Source organism: Schistocerca piceifrons, chromosome 3 (assembly GCF_021461385.2).
Source record: "Schistocerca piceifrons isolate TAMUIC-IGC-003096 chromosome 3, iqSchPice1.1, whole genome shotgun sequence".
NCBI classification, from domain to species: Eukaryota; Metazoa; Arthropoda; class Insecta; order Orthoptera; family Acrididae; genus Schistocerca; species Schistocerca piceifrons.
The window spans coordinates 916925346-916950103 of record NC_060140.1 but is presented as its reverse complement, the minus strand read 5'-3'; the positions used below and the strand labels follow the sequence as shown (position 1 = coordinate 916950103).

The following is a 24758-nucleotide window of genomic DNA, read 5'->3' as shown; positions in this document are numbered from 1 at the left end:
AAGAGCGTAAATCTCATTCTGGAAATCTGCATTATTATATTTGAAATTATTCATTTAATTAAGTGATTTACGTATTGAGAAGAAGCAAGCTTAGTCAGAAACAGAGATTATGTACAAGGGAGTTAACAGAGTCCTTTGGCGATAGTTGTGAGAGATGTTTTTATGTGTGTCTATGGAAGTACGTGATCAGTCTAAAATCTGAATTCTTATTCATAATATCATAGACACAGCTTTAAATAAGCGAACGTTGATGACGAGAGTGAGAGGTGACTTGACTGAGTTTGGCGTTGTTCGCGAATACTTTGCGAATATTGGTAGACTAAAATTGTTTACGAGATGAAGACTCTAACGCTGCTGCAGTCAATACTCCTACCATCTTTCCTCATAGTATCAACAGGGCTATGGCTATCTGAAGCAATTAAAACTCGAGTGAATTATTATGAAAACGTAAAGCTCTGTCTGTCCCCCCCACCCCCCCTAACCGGCCGCGGTGACCGAGCGGTTCTAGGCGCTTGAGTCCGGAACCGCGCGACTGCTACGGTCGCAGGTTCGAATCCTGCCTCGGGCTTGGATGTCTGTGATGTCCTTAGGTTAGTTAGGTTTAAGTAGTTCTAAGTTCTGGGGGACTGATGACCTCAGATGTTAATTCCCATAGTGCTCAGAGCCATTTGAACCATTTTTCTGTCTGTCCCGTACATCACAGCGCTCTACAAGACTCGATTGTTATGACCGGACAGTGTTCTGCACGTGAGCGGAGTTCAGGGTTTCTGGGAAAGCAAATGGAATGTAGACTGTACATGTAACGACAAAATTATGCTCTTACCGGTGCGTGGTGGAAGAGCAGGCAGTTTTACAGGAGGCTTTAGCTGCGCTACGGCATCGAGAGATACGAACGCGGACGCATAGCGAAATACGCGAAGCGGATTTGGGACCGGACGAAAGCGAATAGCCGGGCTGGGCGCGGAGCGGCGTTGCGGCTGCCGGGCGTGGACGTGGCTACCGACCGGGCCACCGGGCCGAACTGCGCCCGAGTGCGGCGTCGCCCCACGCCCAGGAGCCACTGGGATGTCCCGCGAGGTCGCCGCCACCGGAGGAGGAGTCGCAGAGCCCGGGCGTGGCAAGGCCGCCGCCGCCCTATATATACGGCGCGCGCGCATCCCGGGCCACAGGTCCTCTGCGAGTGCTCAGCAGACCGCACCAGCAGCGCACAGCACCACCCAGCAAACAGCCATGAAGATCTTCGTAAGTACCGCCTCACACCTCCTCGTCATCCTACTGTGCTCTTAGCGGTCGGCACGTGCCTTACTAGCGAGTACAGCACCACTTGACAAGTATCTGTTACTGAGAATCGCTCCTTACAACTAAAATAACTCTGTTGTTTTCTTGGGTCGTCAGTCTTCTGTCCGATGTGATGCGGCGCGTCACGAATTTCTCTCCTGTGCCAGCCTTCTCAGCATAGCACTTGCCCTCAATGACCTTAATTATTTCTTGGCTATATTCCAGTCTCTGTCTTTTATCGCATTTTTTACCTCTACAGCTCTCTCAAGTACCACGAAATCTAACATTCGACGTCTTAAGGGGGGGCGGGGGGTGGGGGGTGGGGGGGTGGGGGGGTAGGACGTCAAACGGGACGACTTGAGCCAGGAGAGACACCACAGGAATTTTTAATTTCCACTGCCTATACTTTTAAAAATAAATTCATTAAACTTTGTCAGAATGGCCAGAAAGAATTCAAGATTTACACTTATAGTGGTGTAAGTTCGAAAATATATGAAAATAATTTATTTTTTTATATTTGAATTTAAACCATACTTATTGGTGTATGAAACTCTAGAATTTTCCAAATCTATTAGAAACTGTTGTAAAAATTGAGAAAATTAACAATAAAATTTGAGTTTTTTCTAAAGACGAAGTTTAAAATGTAAGATCACATTCATTTTTTGATAAATTAAATAATTTCTAGATTTTTCGTACACCTGTAAGTATGGTTTGTATGCTGTGCAAAATTCATCTAAGAATCTCTCTTACTTATGAAGAAACCTGTACCTATAGCAATAAACGCAGCCAACAGAAGTGAAAAAATGATGAATTTTCACATGTAAAAAATTATTTTGTTATTTTTTTGAACTTCCACAGCTATGGCTGTGAATCGTGAATCCTTCCTGGTGGTGCTGACAAAGCTTTATGGATTTATTCGTCAAACTATAGTGGAAATTAAAATGTTCTGTGGTGCCTCTCCTGCTCCAAGACGGCCCGTTTGACGTCCTATCCCCCTTAACACGTATCCTATCATTCTCATCTTCCCTCTTGTCGTCGTTCCACTCCTTGAACATTCTGGGGGAATATCTTCGTTTCTTATGTTATCAGTCCATCTAATTTTCAGCATACTTAAAAAGCACCATACCTCAAGCGTTTCGATTCACTTCTTTTAGATTTTCCCACTGTCCATCATTCACCGCCTTACAATGCTGTGCCAGTAACGTACATTCTCAGAAATTTCTTTCTCAAATTAAAGCCCATGTTTGATATTAGGCGACTCCTTCTGGCCAGGGATACCCTCTTTACCTGAGCCAGTCTATAGCCTGCTTTTTATATCTCCCTTGTTGCGCCCGTTGTGTAGCTTTGCTTCCAAGATAGCAGACATCCTAAACTTCTTCTACTTCGTGGTCACCAATTATTGATGTTAAGATTACCGCTAATGCAATTTCTACTACTCATTACTTTCGTCTTTCTTCAATTTACTCTCAATCCATAGCACTTGCGCCTTTGCCTCCTTTTTCCATTCGGCAGACCATACAATTCTTGATCTCTTTCACCGAGGATAGCAATGTCATCAGCGAATCTTATCAATAGTATCCTTTCTCTCTCAAATTAAATCCCAGTTCTGAAATTTCTTTTATTTCCATCATTGCTTCATGGAAGTGTGGATTGCAAAATAGGGGCGAAAGCTACATCCGTGTTTCGTATCCTTACTAAACAGAGCACATAGTCTTCGTCTTCAATTCTTATTTTTCCTGTTGATCCTATGGTCTCGATATTACACTAATGACTATCACTAATTTTTCCTACTGTCTCTTTCCTCCTCTGTTAATACTGAGGCAATCACACGTGAGAATTATGAATTACTTTTGACACTGCGTTCTTCTTATTTGGTTTGGGACAAATTTAGATCCGCCTTCCAATTCCATCTCTCCTGCGCTAACCATTTCACCAGTCAATCCTCATTTTTCTGATGACTTTAGCGATGTTACTCTGAATTTTTACTCTCCACTGCAAATTTCACTTTTACACATCAGAGCATGTACATCTAAACGTATTGTTCGAGGTAGCAACGACGTATCTCTAAGTGCTCTGCCCTTCTCTCATCTCAATAATATTTTGTATGCCAACTTTTTCATCGGACAGTTTTAGTTGGGGACCGTTCTTTACATTTACCGAAGAAGATTTCACGAGAGTAACATCACCTTTTCTCTAAATATGATTTCGTTGCAGAATTATATCGCCATATTTAAACGAAAATAACTTCATAAATACACGTAGCTAACATTATTGAATGTCCTTTTTTCGGGTTGCCTGAACTCTCAGCAGTGAGTCTACCGCGGCTCTTCGTATCGATTTGTATCCTTTCTCTGTCAGACCGGATAGGTCATCTACATTCAGGAGTGAGTAAGACGGAAAGTTTTGTGAGACTGCTCTTCTCAGGTATGGTACACCTTGCAGTGAACTGGATCTAATCTTATCTCTCCTTTATTATGAGAGGGAGCATCTACTCAGTAAGTCTCGTGCGATGAATACACCCTGGGTGCATCACAGGCCATACGTCAATAGTTTCGTGTACATGTCTCCAAGCTTCAGAGCTAATTTTTGGCTGGGAATGAGTTCAAATACTGTCATGCAGTACAGAATTTCTAAATGAAGAGATAAATCGAGTTCATACTACGGTTTGAGTTGATAGAAGAACTTTGCAAGAGAATGTTAAATTATATCTGTTGTGATAAAATTGTAAATGTCACTCCGACACTGGCGATTGTCTGTAAGGCGCTCGGCGTGGCATTGTGTTCTTGCGGAGCTAATTCCGCGGTGGTTGTTCTTTGTCGCTGTTAAGTTTCATACGACTGTGTGTGAAAGAGGCTCACTGCAGCTACTGCTCATCAACTTCGTGAACTGTTTCCCGTTCTGTTCTTACTTCAATAATGAGAAACGGAGCGGAAAGCGTCTGCAAGTCAGAAACCGCCTTACCGGAAGCCAGAGTTTGTCAGGCAGTCCCTGGAGATCAGGTCTCTGAATGCATTACTGCGATGGTGACGTGCTAGTTTCAGCAGCGAGACGTCAGTCCAAAAGGCTCTTGGCTCGGGCGACAACGAGTCAAGGACGGCGCTCAGACGCCGGGCGTTGTGGTTGACACTTGAGACCCAGTGGTGCGTCCTTGGCGAACGCTGCCGGCTAGTCCACAGCCATCTCATTTGAGTGTATATTTCCATCTGTTTCACTCATACGATGACAATCAAGGAATGCAGACATAACACAGAGAAGCTTAACACACACGCATATCCCGTAATTACATCGTATCGATTTCAATCGATCTGAATGATTGTCGTAGCATGGGTGAACCGCGACGTTCGTCCATCCGAGGGATTCGCAGCCTACAATAGGACTTTAAAATCTCGCGCTAAAATCCCCAGTATCTCAGTACTTATTGGGCATGGGGAGGAGAGGAGGCTGCATACAAATCGTCAGCATCAAGTTGTCTAGGTATGTTCACCTCCGTACTTCTCGCAGTGTAAGCGCTACCCCATCAATGTGAACATACATTATGAGATTTCGCCTTAAAGTGGTTAATAACGACACTATCGTCGTCTGATTAACACCAGCCAGTATGCGCCACCTTCATGCCTGGTTACCTGAAATCTCCTTACAGTAACTGTTGCGCTTTGTCAGCAGCATATCGACGTCGTTTAGTAAACGATACCATGTTTCCGTCTAAAACATCTTGCCTCCGTACTAGTGTGGAACGGTGGATCAGGAGGCAGCTTCTTCGACTGCTGCTTGTGTAAGAAAAGTTCACTGTCAAATGCAGAAAAGACGATGACGGTTAAATCTGATGCTTCCTTTGTCGCCCATGATCGATAATGGGACTAGGGTATGTGTTGACTCCATCTTTCTTGGTTTGATTTGCATAATTTTCCAAAACCACACAAATTGCACAAACACTTATCAGCTCCGTCCGCAAGTAACAGATGAGCTTTACGCCGGTGACTGGGGACGGAGTGGGGGGGGGGGGGGGAGAATGCGTTCGATGCCTATTGTCAAGCCTACTTGATAGGGACTCCCAACATTGGAACAATAGGATTGTTCCCAATAGTGTCTTCCATACGATTTCCTTTACAGATTCATTAAGTTTACGCAGAAACGTTCCAACAAATTTGCGTTCTACTCGCATTCTCTAATACTTATTTTATTTGATCTTCCCATCTCATATTGCTTCTTAGCGTTACTCACAAATACTTATACGATTTAAATCGCTGAATATGTTTCCTACTAATTATATAATCTCATAATATGGGGTGCTCTTTCGTTTTTGGTACGCATGATCTTGAATTTATCCACATTTAAACGGACTTACGATTCATAGCACCCTGAAATCCTTCACGATCATCGAACGACGATATTTTACTATAGACAACAGTGTCACCGTGAGCAGTCCCACATTTATCATAGACTTTGAGATTAATTCGAAGAAAGGGCGTATTGTTAATAATTGGTAGCAGCCTGTACCATAATGAATAGAGGAATCTCTCCAAATAAAATCTTCTTAGCTTAGAATTTTTTTTCATTCAGTAGCTGGGTGTTCCTCAGGATCTTATACATTTCAGATGCATGAACACTGTTCCTCTGCGTAAACTCACAACAGTTCAAATGGTTCAAATGGCTCTGAGCACTATGGGACTTAACTTCTAAGGTCATCAGTCCCCTAGAACTTAGAACTACTTAAACCTAACTACCTAATGACATCACAGACATCCATGCCCGAGGCAGGATTCGAACCTGCGAATGTAGCGGTCGCGCGGTTCCAGACTGTTGCGCGTAGAACCGCTCGGCCACCAAAGCCGGCTCGCAACAGTACGAACTGAAATGATAACTGCTGAAGAAGAGAAACCGCGTTACAAAAGGCTATGCAGAGGTGCAGTAGGGCAGCTCATTGTCGGGACGGGAACTGTGGACCTATCGTTTGCTGTGACGTGAATTTTTCCACCGCAGGTTGTCGTGAGCGCCCTCCTGGCTACGGCCGCTGCCCGCCCGGGCTTCCTGCACGGCGGTCTGAACGGCGTGACGCACGTCGCCGCCGCCCCCGCCATCTCCTACGCCGCCGCCGCCCCCGCGGCAGTCACCTACACGGCAGCAGCCCCCGCGCACATCTCGTACGCCGCCGCCCCCGCCGCCGTCGTCGCGCCCGTCTCCGTGTCGTCGCAGTACCACGCCCAGGACGAGCTGGGCCAGTACAGCTACGGCTACAGCGGCGCCCTGTCCGCCAAGTCTGAGGCTCGCGCCTTCGACGGCTCCGTCGCCGGCGGCTACTCCTACGTGGACGCCAACGGCGTCGTGCAGAGCGCCCACTACGTCGCCGACCCCGTCAACGGCTTCCGCGTCGCCGCCACCAACCTGCCCGTGGCCCCCGCCGCCCCCGAGGCCCCCGCCGTCGAGGCCCCCAAGCCCGTCGAAGACACCCCCGAGGTCGCCGAGGCTAAGGCCGCCCACGCCGCCGCCGTCGCAGAGGCCGCCGCCCGCGCCGCCGCCGCCCCCGAGGAGCCCGAGCCCGCCCCCGCACCCGCAGCCGTCGCCGTGGCTGCCCCCGCCCCCGCCGTCGCTGTGGCTGCCCCCGCCATCGCCTACTCCGCCCCCGCGGCCGTGGCCTACTCCGCCCCCGCCGTGGTGGCCGTGTCTCCCGCCAGGTCGTTCGCCTACCACACGGTGGCTGCCGCCCCGCTGACGTACGCTGCTCACGCCCCAGTCGTGCTGGCCTCAGAGGGCCTGTCCGCCGAAGCCATCGCACACCTCCGAGCCAAGGCCGCTCTCCTGGGCTGAACTGGTTCAGCCCCAAGGATGGGAAACCATCACTAGCAACTCACCTGTCCTATCTTGTACATACACTTTTTTAATAAAAATGATGGCATCTTAAATATAGTTTTATTGCACATTACATTTTATACTTCCCATGTCCTATACGAGATTGTTCATAAGGATGTTTTCATTGCGTTTTATTGGCAGGACGAATCAAGTTCGGGGCAATGGATTTCTTCTCTGCTCCGATTCTCTTAGTGCCTTACAATCACTGTAGAATTTGTATCCAACTGAAGAGGTGGTCCAGGTGATATACGGGGTGTTACAAAAAGGTACTGCCAAACTTTCAGGAAACATTCCTCACACACAAATAAAGAAAAGATTTTATGTGGACATGTGTCCGGAAACGCACAATTTCCATGTTAGAGCTCATTTTAGTTTCGTCACTATGTACTGTGTAAGTAGGCTGTTTATGTTTTCTTATTGGCAACGTTACGTAGCGCTCTGTATGAAAATCACTGGCTGTGCTATTTGCAGTCTGTGGCTAGTTTGCATTGTTGTCTGCCCTTGTAGTGTTGGGCAGCTGGATGTGAACAGCGCGTAGAGTTGCGCTGTTGGAGGTGAGCCGCCAGCAGTGGTGGATGTGGGGAGAGAAATGGTGGAGTTTTGAAATTTGTAAGACTGGATGTCATGAACTGCTATATATATTGTGACTATTAAGGTAAATACATTGTTTGTTCTCTATGAAAATCTTTCATTTGCTAACCATGCCTATCAGTAGTTAGTGCCTTCCGTAGTTTGAATCTTTCATTTAGCTGGCAGTAGTGGCGCTCGCTGAATTGCAGTAGTTCGAGTAACGAAGATTTTTGTGAGGTAAGTGCTTTGTGAAAGGTATAGGTTAATGTTAGTCAGGGCCATTCTTTTGTAGGGATTATTGAAAGTCAGATTCCGTTGCGCTAAAAATATTGTGTGTCAGTTTAAGCACAGTCATATACAATTGTTCTAAGGGGATGTTTCAACTGTACTTCTTCGATTCACTGCCAGTTGGCCCAATTGAAGGTAGATAATGTTGACTTCGGTGCTTGTGTTGACATGCGACTCATTGCTCTACAGTGCATGCACTATGAAGCTCCTGCACATTTCAGTCGAAGTGTTCGTACGCTTCTCAACAACAGATTCGGTGTCCGATGGATTGGTTGAGGCGGACCAATTCGATGGCCTCCACGCTCTCCTGACCTCAACCCTCTTGACTTTCATTTATGGGGGCATTTGAAAGCTCTTGTCTACGCAACCCCGGTACCAAATGTAGAGACTCTTGGTGCTCGTATTGTGGACGGCTGTGATACAATACGCCATTCTCCAGGGCTGCATCAGCGCATCAGGGATTCCATGCGACGGAGGGTGGATGCATGTATCCTCGCTAACAGAGGACATTTTGAACATTTCCTGTAACAAAGTGTTTGAAGTCACGCTGGTACGCTCTGTTGCTGTGTGTTTCCATTCCATGATTAATGTGATTTGAAGAGAAGCAATAAAATGAGCTCTAACATGGAAAGTAAGCGTTTCCGGACACATGTCCACATGACATAGTTTCTTTCTTTGTGTGTGAGGAATGTTTCCTGAAAGTTTTGCCGTACCTTTTTGTAACACCCTATATGACCAACTGTACTTGCTCCAACGGCGGGGTAAGGAGGTGTCCTTCTGCTGGGTGCCTGGTCATGTCGGAATACGGGGCAATGAACAGGCCGATCGGGCTGCCAAGGAGGCCTGCAGAGAGCAGGATGTGGTCCAGTGTCCTATCCCCTAGCAGTCTGTCATCTCTGCAACTCCACAGGAAGTGCATGGAGTTGTGGGAGGACGAATGGCTGGCGGTGACGGCCAATAAATTGCGGTTGGTCAAGTCAACAACTCGGCCGTGGCGTTCCTCCTGCCGGTTGCTCAAGCAGGAAGAAGTGACCCTCCGTCTTCGGATCGGGCACTGTCACATAGCTTTTTATTACGGCGGGAGGATCCTCTGTTTTGTGATGCTTGTGGTGTGTACATCTTTGTCCGGAACATTTTAACAGACTGCATTTTATACTGTGATGCAAGGGCAGAAGCACAAGTTGATGGGTATCTGCCTTGTGTTTTAGCAAACGATGAGACGTGTGTGTCTAGGATTTTAAAGTTTTCTGATGTGTCTGGACTCTGGCCTAAACTTTAAGGCTGGAGGTTTTAGTGTACTGCAGAGTGGCTGACTTTTCCATGCGGTCAGCCAGCCACTTCCATCTGCTAAATTGTTTTAACTCCCTCTATCACTTTCTTCCTGTGTTGTCCATGTTTTCCTGCTAACGACGTGCTTCATCCCACGCTTCGGTGTGGGTAGGCATACATTTTTCAAAGCTTGTTACCTGTGTTTTATTTTCTGTTTTCTCTTACTGTTCTGAGTCCTTTCTTGACAGCCGTCTCACTATGTTACTGAGCGGGCGCTGAAGACCTTGCTGTCGTGTGCCCAAAAAACCTTCTACTACTACTACCACTACTTAGAAAATGTTACAGACCTACTAAAGAGACTGCCTACACAACGCTTGTCCGTCCTCTTTTAGATTACTGCTGCGCGGTGTGGGATCCTTACCAGATGGGACTAACGAGTACATCGGAAAAGTTCAAAGAAAGGCAGCACGTTTAATATTAACGCGAAATATGGGAGAGAGTGTCACAGAAATTATACAGGATTTGGGCTGGAAATCGTTAAAAGAAAGGCGTTTTTCGTTGCGAAAGAATCTTCTCACGAAATTCCAATCACCAACTTTCTCCTCCAAATGCGAAAATATGTTGTTGACACCGACCTACATAGGGAGGAACGATCACCACGATAAAATATGGGAAATCAGAGCTCGTACGGAAAGATAGAGGTGTTCATTCTTTCCTCGCGCTATGCGAGATTGGAATAATAGCGAACTGTGAAGGTTGTTCGATGAACCCTCTGGCAGGCACTTAAATGTGATTTGCAAAGTATACATGTACATGTAGATGTCAGAGGACAACTGCGCGATAACTACAAGCCATAAAAATGAATCATACCAGTGGACAGAACATCTCTCCAAATTTCGATCCGTAGTATACGTCATGGCGTAGTTCCACTTGGGGGCGGGCGAGTCAAAACGTGCAGACAAATCACCCAATCTATACAATCGCATTATCATAGTTCAAATGGTTCAAATGGCTCTGAGCACTATGCGACTCAACTTTTGAGGTCATCAGTCGCCTAGAACTTAGAACTAATTAAACCTAACTAACCTAAGGACATCACACACATCCATGCCCGAGGCAGGATTCGATCCTGCGACCGTAGCGGTCACGCGGTTCCAGACTGAAGCGCCTTTAACCGCACGGCCACACCGGCCGGCGCATTATCATAGTTCTTGGACGAAGATAGGTGAACAGATTTCCAAAGTGGTATGCTGTCGTTATACCAGCGACGACTGCAACGAACTGAACGCATCTGCTTTCCCGCCCGTATTGATGTTTGCCGCAACACAAACGCTGTTCACATTGAGCACCTCTAATGTGAGTTAAAAGTTTGTAGAGATGCTCTATCCAGTGATATGACTCGTAGTTTTCGTGCAGGTGTCTTCTGAAATCCGAGAGGTACTCGTACTTGTCAGTAACCCGTACTTTTATTCCATTATCATGACAAGATTAAGACCACATGCAACCAGATACTCAGTACATCAGTACGTTAATATGCTACTTACCGTCCAGTGCAAATCTGGCTGAAGTGGCACTGTTGTAAGAAACTCCACGTGCTTTCAGGACAGCAGTTTATACTCCATCCAGATGTAAATTTTTGATGGTTTCTTTAATTACCTAAAGAAGTGCTCTACAGTTTCTTGTAAAAGGGCATGGCCGATGTCATTTCTCATTCTCCGATAATCCGAGCTTGTACCTATAATGCCCTGATTTGCGATAGTACGTTGAGTCCTAAAACTCCTTCTATTTACAATGGAGTTTTTATTTTGTCTCACATATTACGTTCAAAAACAGTAATAACGCAAGAATTTACAGCTGCAGGAAATTCAACATCAGTAAGTAAACCCTACGTTCAACTGAGACGAAGAAAACTACCGAAACATTGCTTACGTTGATAGTTTTATACCTAGGGTCATGGTGGGAATGAAAATAACGGGAACAGATACAAGAGGTTAATCTTTTGTGGCTGTGGCGCACACTCAGGTAAATTCTTTAAATGACATCGTGGTCGCCTTTGACTGTAAAAACTGTTTCATCATAAACTCAACTACTGCAATTTCAGTTTCATGGGTCGGAAGAGGAATTGATGGATCAACAAGGTGGCTGCAAGTATTGAATATAGGAGCAAAAATGTGATAGACCGAGAGATTGCAAAAGGAAATGAAACTGCTGCAAGAAGGAATGAGAATTTACTTACCTTTTGGACAAAATGGAATGGTCGTAGCCTTATTTTTTGAGAGAGGAATCACATGGATTACTTTTTCCTTAAATGAAATATTCTCTTAGATTTTGCGTAGACTGCAGGGTACCTTATTGCAAGGGCGGACAGCAGCAATTAAGGATTTTCCAAAGTTTTTTTGTTTGTGGATGTGTACAGATGGGATGCTAACTGGGCCATGTCTTTTATTAGAACTAAATGAAACGTGTTCGATACATCTAGCGAGGTACTGGGGGCATGCACAATATGTAGTTGGTGAATTACACATATTTTGTAGTAATCAAGCAACTAGTCTGATTGTAAAAAATCGTTAGTGAGCGTATGAGACACTGAAGAGATCAAACAGTTGAATCTGCCAGACGTAACGCAGTCCAGTATTAATAGTTCTAACCTTCTAGAGTTTTCAGTTCGAATGCCTTGTTGGTGTACCCTACAATAACGGTGATGGCTACACAAGGTTTCAAACCTGGTGGTAATGTACATGGGAATTTTACCAAGGCATATCAACAATCGAAAGTCTTCTTGCTCGTTGCAGCATCGTTTCCTAAAAACCTGAGGTGCTCGCCCTGAGTTGTACCCAGATTTGTCGCTTTGTTTTTAATACAGATCTGAGGTGCTGTCAATAAGAAAGTAAGCGTTACCGTCAGAGGTTGAAATTACGTCAGACTTCTTCATATTTAGCTTTACGCTCGGGATCTGGATTTATCTATCCAGGGAACTTTGGCCCTTACTTACACGTGCGATCGGTATCCTCAGCATTGGCATGTAATTTAAACTGGAGGTCATCGATAAAGAAATGGTACATGGAGGAGAACAAAGCCAAGAGACTTCATCGAGACTTGAGAAAATTAGCAGTTCTAAGATTGAACACTAAGGAATTCTTACGAGAACTCGCTTCTAGGGAGATTTTATATTTCCATTCATTTTATTGTCAAATTTGACTGTAACAAATACTTTTCTGGAATCTCTAGCAATAAAAAGATCGTGGCTGTAGTGTTACCTGTGGAGTATTTTAGATAATGTGTTACCTCAGTTAGCATAGTATTCGTGCTATGCTCTTTACGAAAACCAGGTAGATGGAAAATGCGTGTAAACGTTAATTTAGTTGTGTGGATATATTTCAAGTCCTTGGCGTGTAAAATACTGAAAGGTGAGTAACTTCAAAGCATGGCACCTCTGATGGAGTAATACAACAAAAATATTTATTCATAGTCAGGTCTACAACAATTTTCTATATGCACAATCGTTGCAACGCAACAGTAAAACAGTGCCAACTGAAGATATGGAACGGTCGTGCTTATGCTGCATGCTCTGCATGACACTCTTGCAACACACTTGCTGTTTACTACGTGCTTTTTTGCAGAGCGTTCCATTTCTTAACAACTCGATTTGTTGACGTAATCCGCTTGATACCACTTGACATTTACGATCGAGGCCACCTGACCTCCATGTTATACGTGCAAAATAAATCAAGAAATGCTGCATCTCACGAGTCGATGACGTATACAAAAGTAATACCACTTATAAAGCGCCACTTGCGTCACGAGAATCAAGAGCTGTTCAAATATTTTTTGTGTTGGAATGACATCAAATGTCACCCAAGTTTCGTTTACCAGTTAGTTAAGTATCTCAGGTTCACAGGTAGCACAAGAACCAAAATATTCGCTAATCGAACGAAATACTACATAACTCACATAATTCCGATAAAAAGTAATACTAAAATCTGAGAAAGACACAAAGTTTGTGATGCAACATATTTTTAAGTTAGTTAAATCTATATCCCGTACACCATTTTTCACGATTTCTATCGAAGTTATGTCGAGTCACTTTACAGAGTACCCACACATGATTTGTTTTTGAATCGTCAGGATACATCCAGCCATTTATAGAATTGTAGAACCTTTTCAGACCGCAAGACACGAAATAAAATACGGTTCCAGTCACACAGAAGTGGGAAGAATGAAGGCAAATTAGGGTTTAACGTCCAATCTACGAAGTGATTTGAGAGGCAATGCAGTCTTGTATCGATGAAAACCGATCGTGCCTTTGCAAAAGAACAACTTCGGCATTTTTCATGTGAGGTGACTAATGGGAATCCCAGGACGGATTCAGAACCTCTTAAGAAGGGCCCTATACGTCATCGAGGATGTACTTATCCATAGACAAAGAAAGTAACAAGAAGATTAGGGTTTAACATCGCTTCGACATCGAGATCATTACAGACGGACCACAAGCTCGAATTGTTATCACAAATAGGACAGAAAACTGGTAGTGCCGTTTGAAAGGAACCAACATGTAATGTGCCTGGGACGATTTAGGGAAGTCACGGAAAACCTAAATGTGGGTGTCGGACGTGGATTAAAACCGTAGTCCTTCCGAATACAAGTCCGGTGTGCTACCCATTACCAGCCGCTGTGGCCGAGCCGCTCCAGGCACTTCAGTCCGGAACCGCGCTGCTGCTACGGTCGCAGGTTCGAATCCTGCCTCGGGCATGGATGTGTGTGATGTCCTTAGGTTAGTTAGGTTTAACTAGTTCTAAGTCTAGGGGACTGATGATCTCAGGTGTTAAGTCCCATAGCGCTCAGAGCCATTTGAACCATTTGAACAGAATACTAAATATAATACCAGAAATGAAGATGTCTTTGACCTTACTTGTGTTATTTGTGAAACATATTTAAATTACTGAAGAAGAGTGAACATTAAGCCCTGTTCATGTTACACACACTCTTAAATCTAACAACGAAAGGGTATAATGACGTAACACTAAATTTCGCTTTTGCGATAGTTCTGTGCCAGGAAGTGAATGCACTATACTTTGTTGAATTTGAATGACAATCCGCTCTCAAAAAACCTAGAGCTCGTATTCTGCTCCACATTTGCTGCTATTTTTTATTTCGTAATTCATCCATATGAGACGATGAGCTGTGCAAATGAATTACTTACGGATTAGATTTGAAATTTACCTTGCCACCTCACCCCTGCTCTCCTGCACCTGCATAGAGGCATCTGTTTGGCCTTGCTGCCGCGACCTTCAGAACAGTGTAAGGTCGGCAGACGGCTGGGCACCTTACCTGTCGCGTTCTCGTAAGTCAGCCAGCAGAGCGGGTTCAGCGGTGACTCAGAGGCGCATCCTCGCCTGGAGAGCCAGCATGCGGCCGCGTGGAGGCCACGGTCACGGCTGTTGCTCTTCCTCTCACCTGGTGACCCCACCCACAGCCAGGCCGTTCACGGCAGTAGTCGCACGTACTTCAGCTCGAGGAAGCGCGAACTCACAGAGCACCAACCTCCACGCTCATAAATGTCTTTTCTACCTACATCCCAACATTATAACTAGAGCCCGGATTTTAAGTAATGACGCATTCTGTTCCTTTACACGTAGTAACAAGAAAAACTAAGATGTCGGCGAATTACACTGAAAGGACACTTGTTAATTACATGTTATTACATATTTCGGGGCATAATACACTACTGGACATTAAAATTGCTACACCAAGAAGAAATGCAGATGATAAACGGGCATTCATTGGACAAATATATTATACCAGAACAGACATGTGATTACATTTTCACGCAATTTGGATGCATAGATCCTGAGAAATCAGTACCCAGAACAACCACCTCTGGCCGTAATAACGGCCTTGATACGCCCGGGCATTGAGTCAGAGCTTGGATGGCGTGCACAAGTACAGCTGCCCATGCTGCATCAACACGATACCACAGTTCATCAAGAGTAGTGACTGGCGTATTGTGAAGAGCCAGTTCCTCGGCCACCGTTGACCAGACGTTTTCAATTGGAGAGAGATCTGGAGAATGTGCTGGTCAGGGTAGCAGTCGAACAGTTTCTGTATCCAGAAAGGCCCGTAACGACCTGCAACATGCGGTCGTGTATTATTCTGCTAAAATGTAAAGTTTCGCAGGGCTCGAATGAAGGGTAGAGCCACGGGCGTAACACATCTGAAATGTAACGTCCACTGTGCAAAGAGCCGTCAATGCGAACAACAGGTGACCGAGACGTGTAACCAATGGTACCCCATACCATCACGCCAGGTGATACGCCAGTATGGCGATAACCAATTCACACTACCAATGTGCGTTCACCGCGATGTCGCCAAACACGGATGCGACCATCATGATGCTGTAAACAGAACCTGGATTCATCCGAAAAAATGACGTTTTGCCATTCGTGCACCCAGGTTCGTCGTTGAGTACACCGTCGGAGGCGTTCTTGTCTGTGATGCAGCGTCAAGGGTAACCGCAGCCATGGTCTCCGAACTGATAGTCCATGCTGCTGCAAACGTCGTCGAACTGTTCATGCAGATGGTTGTTGTCTTGCAAACGTCCCAATCTGTTGACTCGAGACGTGGCTGCACGATCCGTTACAGCCATGCGTATAAAATGCCTGTCATCTCGACTGCTAGTGATACGAGGCCTTTGGGATCAAGTACGGCGTTCCATATTACCCTCCTGAACCCACCGATTCCATATTCTTCTAACAGTCATTGGATCTCGACCAACGCGACCAGCAATGTCGCGATACGATAAACCACAATCGCGATAGGACAGAATCCGACCTTTATCAAAGTCGGAAACGTGATGGTTCGCATTTCTCCTCCTTACACGAGGCATCACAACAACGTTTCATCAGGCACGCCAGGCAACTGCTGTTTGTGTATGAGAAATGGGTTGGAAACTTTCCTCATGTCAGCACGTTGTAGGTGTCACCACCGGCGCCAACCGTATGTGAATGCTCTGAAAGGCTAATCATTTACATATCACCGCATTTTCTTCCTGTCGGTTAAATTTCGCGTTTGTAACACGTCATCTTCGTGGTGTAGCAATTTTAATGGGCAGTAGTGTACGAGGTCTGTTCAAAAAATTGCGTAACATTCGTTATTTCGCGCCAATGGTGTGTTGGAGCGAAATGCAGTTGTTATCCCTGCACACGCCTGTGCTTAGTGTCTAACTGACGGAAGTTTCATTGCTGTATGTCTGTTACTTATTGTTCAGTACTGTACAGAGTAGAACCTTGAGACACAATTTGCGAATTTCGAGATGGCCGAGTTAGAGGATCAACGCGTAGGCATAAAATTTTGCGTAAAATTCAAGAAAAGCTTTACAGAGACATATCAAATGATGCAGGAAGCCTACGGTGATGTGTGCTTAAGCCGTAATCGGTGTTACAAGTGGTTGACATGGTTTAAAAATGGCCGGACGGAAGTTAAAGTTGAACCTCGCCCTTCGACGTTTACTGTCGACGCTCATATCAGGAACACGCGCGCCAATCGAAGGTTGACTGCCCGAGAGACTGCAGAAGAATGCAACATTTCAGATGGATCGTGTCACGAAATCCTGACACAGCATCTTGGAATGCATCATGATGGCGCCAAATTCGTCCCACAGCTCATGAGTCAAGACCAAAAAGACCCTCACCTCGCAGTCCGTGATGAGATTTGGACCACACAAATGAGAGCGAGATGTTCCTTAAAAGAATCATAACGTGGATCTACGGTTATGATGTTATGACCAAGGTTCAGTTTCCACAAAGGGTAGGGAAACATTCTCCAAGACGAAAAAAGCTCGTCAGGTCAGGTTAAATGTCAAAGACATTCTGATATTTTTCTTTGACTTTGAAGAATTAGTTCATGATAAATTCATGCCACGGAGACAAACTGTTAATCGATGGTACTATCGGGACTTGTTGCGTCGTCTGCGAGAAAATGTGAGAAGGAAACGACCTGAAATTTGGCGAAACAATTACATGCCTCTTGCATCACGATAACGCACCTACACATTCATCCCTGTTGCTGCGTGACTGTTGCACAAAAAGCGAAATCACTGTGCGGCCTCATCCTCCGCACTCTCCATACTTGACTTGGTCCTTGCGGACTTTTATTTCCAAAGTTGCAAACTCCGTTGAGAAATGAGAACTTTCAACGATAGACGAGATAAACGAAAATTCGTAGACGGCGCTTCGCACGATCCAGCGAGAGGCGTATCAAGATTGCTTCCAGGAGTGGAAACGGCCTTGGAAACAGTGTAACAAGTGTGAAGCAGAGTATTTCCAAGGAAACCATACACAATAAGTAAAAGGTTAGCGTTGAAAAATTTTGTGGAGGAAGTTACGGAATTTTCTGAACAGACCTCGTACACATTTCACACTATACGGATTACATCATTTTACATATTTAATATTATTGTGGAAATATTATAGGGTTTCTTATATCCATACATTTTAGTTGCATAGCGAAAAAGGAAAAATTAAGTTTTCTCATTGTGCAGCTTTACTGTATGATTAAATGATGATGTCGTCCTCTTGGGTAAAATATTCCGGAGGTAAAATAGTCCCCCATTCGGATCTCCGGGCGGGGACTACTCAAGAGGACGTCGGTATCAGGAGAAAGAAAACTGGCATTCTACGGATCGGAGCGTGGAATGTCAGATCCCTTAATCGGGCAGATAGGTTAGAAAATTTAAAAAGGGAAATGGATAGGTTAATGTTAGATAATAGTGGGAATTAGTGAAGTTCGGTGGCAGGAGGAGCAAGACTTTTGGTCAGGTGAATACAGGGTTATAAACACAAAATCAAATAGGGGTAATGCAGCAGTAGGTTTAATAATGAATAAAAAAATTTGAGTGCGGGTTAGCTACTACAAACAGCATAGTGAACGCATTATTGTGGCCAAGATAGACACAAAGCCCATGCCTACTACAGTAGTACAAGTTTATATGCCAACTAGCTGTGCAGATGATGAAAAAATGATGAAATCTATGACGAGATAAAAGAAATTATTCAGGTAGTGAAGAGAGACGAAAATTTAATAGTCATGGGTGACTGGAATTCGTCAGTGGGAAAAGGGAGAGAAGGAAACATAGTACGTGAATATGGATTGGGGGGAAGAAATGAAAGAGGAAGCCGCCTGGTAGAATTTTGCACAGAGCATAACTTAATCATAGCTAACACTTGGTTCAAGAATCATAAAAGAAGGTTGTATAGATGGAAGAATCCTGGAGATACTAAAAGGTATCAGATAGATTATATAATGGTAAGACAGAGATTTAGGAACCAGGTTTTAAATTTTAAGACATTTCCAGGGGCAGATGTGGATTCTGACCACAATCTATTGGTTATGAACTGCAGATTGAAACTGAAGAAACTGCAAAAAGGTGGGAATTTAAGGAGATGGGACCTGGATAAACTGAAAGAACCAGAGGTTGTAGAGAGTTTCAGGGACAGCATAAGGGAACAATTGACAGGAATGGGGGAAAGAAATACAGTAGAAGAAGAATGGGTAGCTCTGAGGGATGAAGTACTGAAGGCAGCAGAGGATCAAGTAGGTAAAAAGATGAGGGCTAATAGAAATCCTTGGGTAACAGAAGAAATATTGAATTTAATTGATGAAAGGAGAAAATATAAAAATGCAGTAAATGAAGCAGGCAAAAAGGAATACAAACGTCTCAAAAATGAGATCGACAGGAAGTGCAAAATGGCTAAGCAGGGATGGCTAGAGGACAAATGTAAGAATGTAGAGGCTTGTCTCACTAGGGGTAAGATAGATACTGCCTACAGGAAAATTAAAGAGACCTTTGGAGAGAAGAGAACGACTTGTATGAATATCAAGAGCTCAGATGGCAACCCAGTTCTAAGCAAAGAAGGGAAGGCAAAAAGGTGGAAGGAGTATTTAGAGGGTTTACACAAGGGCGATGTACTTGAGGACAATATTATGGAAATGGAAGAGGATGTAGATGAAGATGAAATGGGAGATAAGATACTGCGTGAAGAGTATGACAGAGCACTGAAAGACCTGAATCGAAACAAGGCCCCGGGAGTAGACAACATTCCATTAGAACTACTGATGGACTTGGGAGAGCCAGTCATGACAAAACTCTACCATCTGGTGAGCAAGATGTATGAGACAGGCGAAATACCCACAGACTTCAAGAAGAATATGATAATTCCAATCCCAAAGAAAGCAGGTGTTGACAGATGTGAAAATTACCGAACTATCAGTTTAATAAGTCACAGCTGCAAAATACTAACGCGAATTCTTTACAGACGAATGGAAAAACTGGTAGAAGCGGACCTCGGGGAAGATCAGTTTGGATTCCGTAGATATGTTGGAACACGTGAGGCAATACTAACCTTACGACTTATCTTAGAAGAAAGATTAAGAAAAGGCAAACCTACGTTTCTAGCATTTGTAGACTTAGAGAAAGCTTTTGACAACGTTAACTGGAATACTCTCTTTCAAATTCTGAAGGTGGCAGGGGTAAAATACAAGGAGCGAAAGGCTATTTACAATTTGTACCGAAACCAGATGGCAGTTATAACAGTCGAGGGGCAAGAAAGGGAAGCAGTGGTTCGGAAAGGAGTGAGACAGGGTTGTAGCCTCTCCCCGATGCTATTCAATCTGAATATTGAGCAAGCAGTAAAGGAAACAAAAGAAAATTTCGGAGTAGGTATTAAAATTCATGGAGAAGAAGTAAAAACTTTGAGGTTCGCCGATGACATTGAAATTCTGTCAGAGACAGCAAAGGACTTGGAAGAGCAGTTGAACGGAATGGACAGTGTCTTGAAAGGAGGATATAAGATGAACATCAACAAAAGCAAAACGAGGATAATGGAATGTAGTCAAATTAAATTGGGTGATGCTGAGGGGATTAGATTAGGAAATGAGACACTTAAAGTAGTAAAGGAGTTTTGCTATTTATGGAGTAGAATAACTGATGATGGTCGAAGTAGAGAGGATATAAAATGTAGACTGGCAATGGCAAGGAAATCGTTTCTGAAGAAGAGAAATTTGTTAACATCGAGTATAGATTTAAGTGTCAGGAAGTCGTTTCTGAAAGTATTAGTATGGAGTGTAGCCATGTATGGAAGTGAAAAATTGACGATAAATAGTTTTGACAAGAAGAGAATAGAAGCTTTCGAAATGTGGTGCTACAGAAGAATGCTGAAGATAAGGTGGGTAGATCACGTAACTAATGAGGAGGTATTGAATAGGATTGGGGACAAGAGAAGTTTGTGGCACAACTTGACTAGAAGAAGGGATCGGTTGGTAGAACATGTTTTGAGGCATCAAGGAATCACAAATTTAGCATTGGAGGGCAGCGTGGAGTGTAAAAATCGTGAGGGAGACCAAGAGATGAATACACTAAGCAGATTCAGAAGGATGTAGGTTGCAGTAGGTACTGGGAGATGAAGAAGCTTGCACAGGATAGAGTAGCATGGAGAGCTGCATCAAACCAGTCTCAGGACTGAAGACCACAACAACAACAACAACAACAACATTGTGCGCCTCATACTGTCGTCAGTCACGTTAGACTTAAAGCTAATCTGTACATGTTCAGTGTGAACAACAAAGACTGGTATTAAACGCTTTCCTTTCTTGTTCTCAAACGCTTCACAATGTGTAACAGTCAGTTGCATTTAAGTCAGTCACTGCTCCGATTGCGTCTTCATTGTCTTCAAATCTGAAAGAATGTATTTCTATTGCAAGTGCTTTGAGTGCTATTGGTAAAATAGTTCTCGACCACACTGCCTACATCATCTAGTAGTGAATTTTATCAAGAACTGTGTTTTGCATTGGTTGCAGGAAACGCAGCATAGAACAAACTTCACGCACCTGAAATTAAACATTTCTTATATAAAAACTGCACCTGCAACATTCCCGACGAGCCAATTCTCAAAAAGAATGACGTGGTTCTTCTGTGTTGACATATTAAGAAAAATCAGGGCTGACGTTGGCGAATCATCTATATGGATTTCTACAGATGAGACGGATGCTGTGTGCTGTTTCATCCCTAATCTAAGTGCGGGCCAGTTGGCCTCTAAGGGTGTGTCTAACTCCTAGTTAAGTTAATGTAAACCTCTGGAGACTCGAAACAGTTCAACAATCTAGATTAAGACACAAGGGAATTACAGACATTAGCTGCAAGTGGACGTTGATGCAGATTTGTGGGGAAGTTGAACATTTGTGGCGGACCTGGATTGGAATCCGGGCATCATGCTTATTAGGCAGATGCTCTGACCACTGTTTTATATATAAATGTAGCGCGGGGAGTCTCAGACGTCAGCAAGGTAAGGCTGCGGGGTTGATGTAAAGATAGCGCGATGATAATTGGCGAAGAAGGTTTGATAGCGCGGTCGGTGCTCGTTTTCACTGTGGGCGGTTTGTAGGTACTGCCGGAAGCCAAGTGTGATTTATCGCCACCAGTATACAGGCAAGTGATCGTCCATCGCTTGACCTACAGGGTCGGACAATACGACTGCGTCAAAAAATGGTTCAAATGGCTCTGAGCACTATGGGACTTAACTTCTGGGGTCATCAGTCCCTGCCGGCCGCGGTGGCCGAGCGGTTCTAGGTGCTACAGTCTGGAACCGCGCGACCGCTACGGTCACAAGAAATGGTTGGTTCAAATGGCTCTGAGCACTATGGGACTTAACATCTGAGGTCATCAGTCCCCTAGAACTTAGAACTACTTAAACCTAACTAACCAAAGGACATCACACACATCCATGCCTGAGGCAGGATTCGATCCTGCGACCGTAGCGCCGCGGGTTTCCAGACTGAAGCGCCTAGAACCGCTCGGCCACAGTGGCCGGCCTGTGCATGGTGGTCATGTACAAAGACGCCCCTCAGAATCGCACATTGATATGGCCCGCCTAGGCCTCCCCACTTACAGGGGGTGAGTGAGTGTTTAAAGAGCATACCAACCGTAAGAAAATATCGGATCACGCTCTGGAAGCTGAGCGCAATAGGTGTTGGCATTGGGAGTACCTATGAAGTGTGGACCATCTTGGAGGCCACATGCTGATGGAGGTATTCGATACGCTGTCGCCGAAGGAGATTTTGTCGCACTGCAGTGCGGATAATTTGGAGAGTACGCCGAAAATTGATGGCAGCGGAGTGACGCACGGTGGAGGTGAAAATGATACCAAGATACTCCAAATTCTGTACGCAAGGAAGAGAAGCCGAGTCCAATGGACATCGCCGAAGATTTAGCCACATTCTTGGTACTGTCCGCTGCAGTTCCATACGTCGATACCAAATCGACTACAATCTGTGTTCGGTGCGCGACCGGACAAAGAGGAGGAGGTCGTTCGCATTCCCATGACAACGAAAAGTGTGCTGCCGCAAAGTGAGACCAGAAAGGTGGGCCGTCAAGCTCTCGTCGAGTGGCTCCAGGTTTATGGCATAAAGAAGTGTTGAAAGTGGGCAACTTCGCCTTGTGGTGCGGCGTGTGGTCACTGGTCCCGCCACATGGCCATTGACCTGCCGGGCGCCGGATGACAGCAATAAAGTGGGGGGGGGGGGGAGGGGGGAAAACCCACTCAGTGTGTTATGGAGAGTAGAAAGTAATGCCCCACTTTATCGAATGCGTTGCCAAAATCAATAGCAACCGTCGCAGTATGGAGTCTGCAAACCGCTGCCAGTGCGACGAAATCGCGACATACCTATGTGATCATTTGTATATTAACTGACCCACCCGGAGATATCTGTTCTGGGGACAGACTGCAATGGAGAGTCTTGCTGCAACATGTCGCCAGGAGTCGTGCAAACATTTCATAGTCCGCGTTAAGCAGAGTTAGGGGGCCGTAATGTATCGTCGTCGCTTCCGGTTTCCAATGGCTAAGCCATGCGGCCACAATAGTCATTACGATTACGTGGACTATCCTAGTACGCCTCCCGTCAGGCCTAAATTTGCAACTTAGCCACACACAGCTAACATAGTGCCCCTTGCCCATCATTCTCATTACTTGCGGCATCTCGCCAGTTCCCGTAAGAGTTGGTGTGAATCTGCACTGAGGGATTCATTGGCCGTCATCGCCGTAATTATATACATGTGGTGTCTGTTCTTTCGGACAGTCCAGCACAAATTTTCAACTTTTCAAAATTAATGTCCGCTCGCAGTCAATGTCTATAATTCCCTTGTGTTGTATTTCAAAACGGCTGCTGGATCAAAACATGGTGTCTGTTCTTTCAAACATGTCAGAAAGAACAGCTTGATTCATTAATGATAGATTTAAGATACTATAGCCAGATGGCGCACAAGAAGAGAGGATCCTATTGATGTATTAATACACAGGTGGAGCTCTACACATGTTAAAAGTGGCGAAATTGCTTATGGTATTTCGTCCAATTAGTGCTTGTTACACGTACAGCTCATGGACCGCAGCGAGTGCCAGAGACAGACATCGGTTCCCAGAAATAAGTACACTGATACCTGCAACGAAAAAGATTTTCTTGAATTGCCCTTAACGTGTACAATACTACAAGCTGAGGCTATGCGACCAACCTCTGCTTCGAGAGCCAGTGGTAACAAAATGGGCAACATGGACTGAAGCTGTGATATTCTACAGTAAGCGCTGTGAAGTCTGTGATGCAAGACTTTTCTTCCGATCCTACAGTGCGTGCGAGTGAATCCTTGTCAGCATTTAACAGCTGTAAAGTGGTCAGTTCAGTTTCATACGCCGCAAGTCACTTCAGCTGGCTTTCCTACTCCACTAAGAAACTGAAGGCTTCAAGTATGCCTGTGCAAGAATCCATGAGAATAATGGATGATACGGTTGGGAAGGTCAGTGTTGTTGTAGGTGAAGTGGGTGGTGAAGTTTCCAAGAAACTGCACTCTACGCTGAATATAAAGCTTGCATACTCATTGTGGTGTCACAGCCAGACACCACACTTGCTAGGTGGTAGCCTTTAAATCGGCCGCGGTCCATTAGTATACGTCGGACCCGCGTGTCGCCACTGTCAGTGATAGCAGACCGAGCGCCACCACACGGCAGGTCTAAAGAGACTTACTAGCACTCGCCCCAGTTGTACAGCCGACTTAGCCAGAGATGGATCACTGACAACTACGCTCTCATTTGCCGAGACGATAGTTAGCATAGCCTTCAGCTACGTCATTTGCTACGACCTAGCTAGGCGCTATAGCATTTGATGTTATTTTATATTGTGGTTATAACATGTACCGTCAAGAGAGATGTTCTACAATTGTGGATTAAAGTTAAGTATTACATCAACTACGTACTTTATTTGCTACTAAAATTCCCTTAACTGTTCCAGACCTCACGCCAGCCTGCGTGAGCTTAAGCGCGTGCCTTTCGGCTTCCTCTCATTGTGACTTGGCTGTCTTGCCAAGTCACAACACTCATATCCTGTTTTTTGTTCCGCTTATTTAATGGTGAAATTGTAGAATCCCCTGAGAATATTATTTTTAGGACAATTACTCTGCATAAATACGCACC

The 24758-nt window shown here is 44.8% G+C and overlaps 1 protein-coding gene across 1 annotated transcript in view; it reads left to right on the top strand.

Moving 5' to 3' along the window:
• The first annotated feature begins 1169 nt into the window (after positions 1-1169).
• LOC124789212 (ice-structuring glycoprotein-like) overlaps positions 1170-24758 on the top strand; it is a 43265-nt gene continuing 19676 nt past the window's right edge. The window contains exons 1-2 of the mRNA XM_047256506.1: positions 1170-1242; positions 6259-7078. Of these exons, the coding sequence (XP_047112462.1) occupies positions 1231-1242; positions 6259-7078 (832 nt within the window). The 5' untranslated portion in view covers positions 1170-1230. The remainder of the gene's footprint in view (positions 1243-6258; positions 7079-24758) is intronic.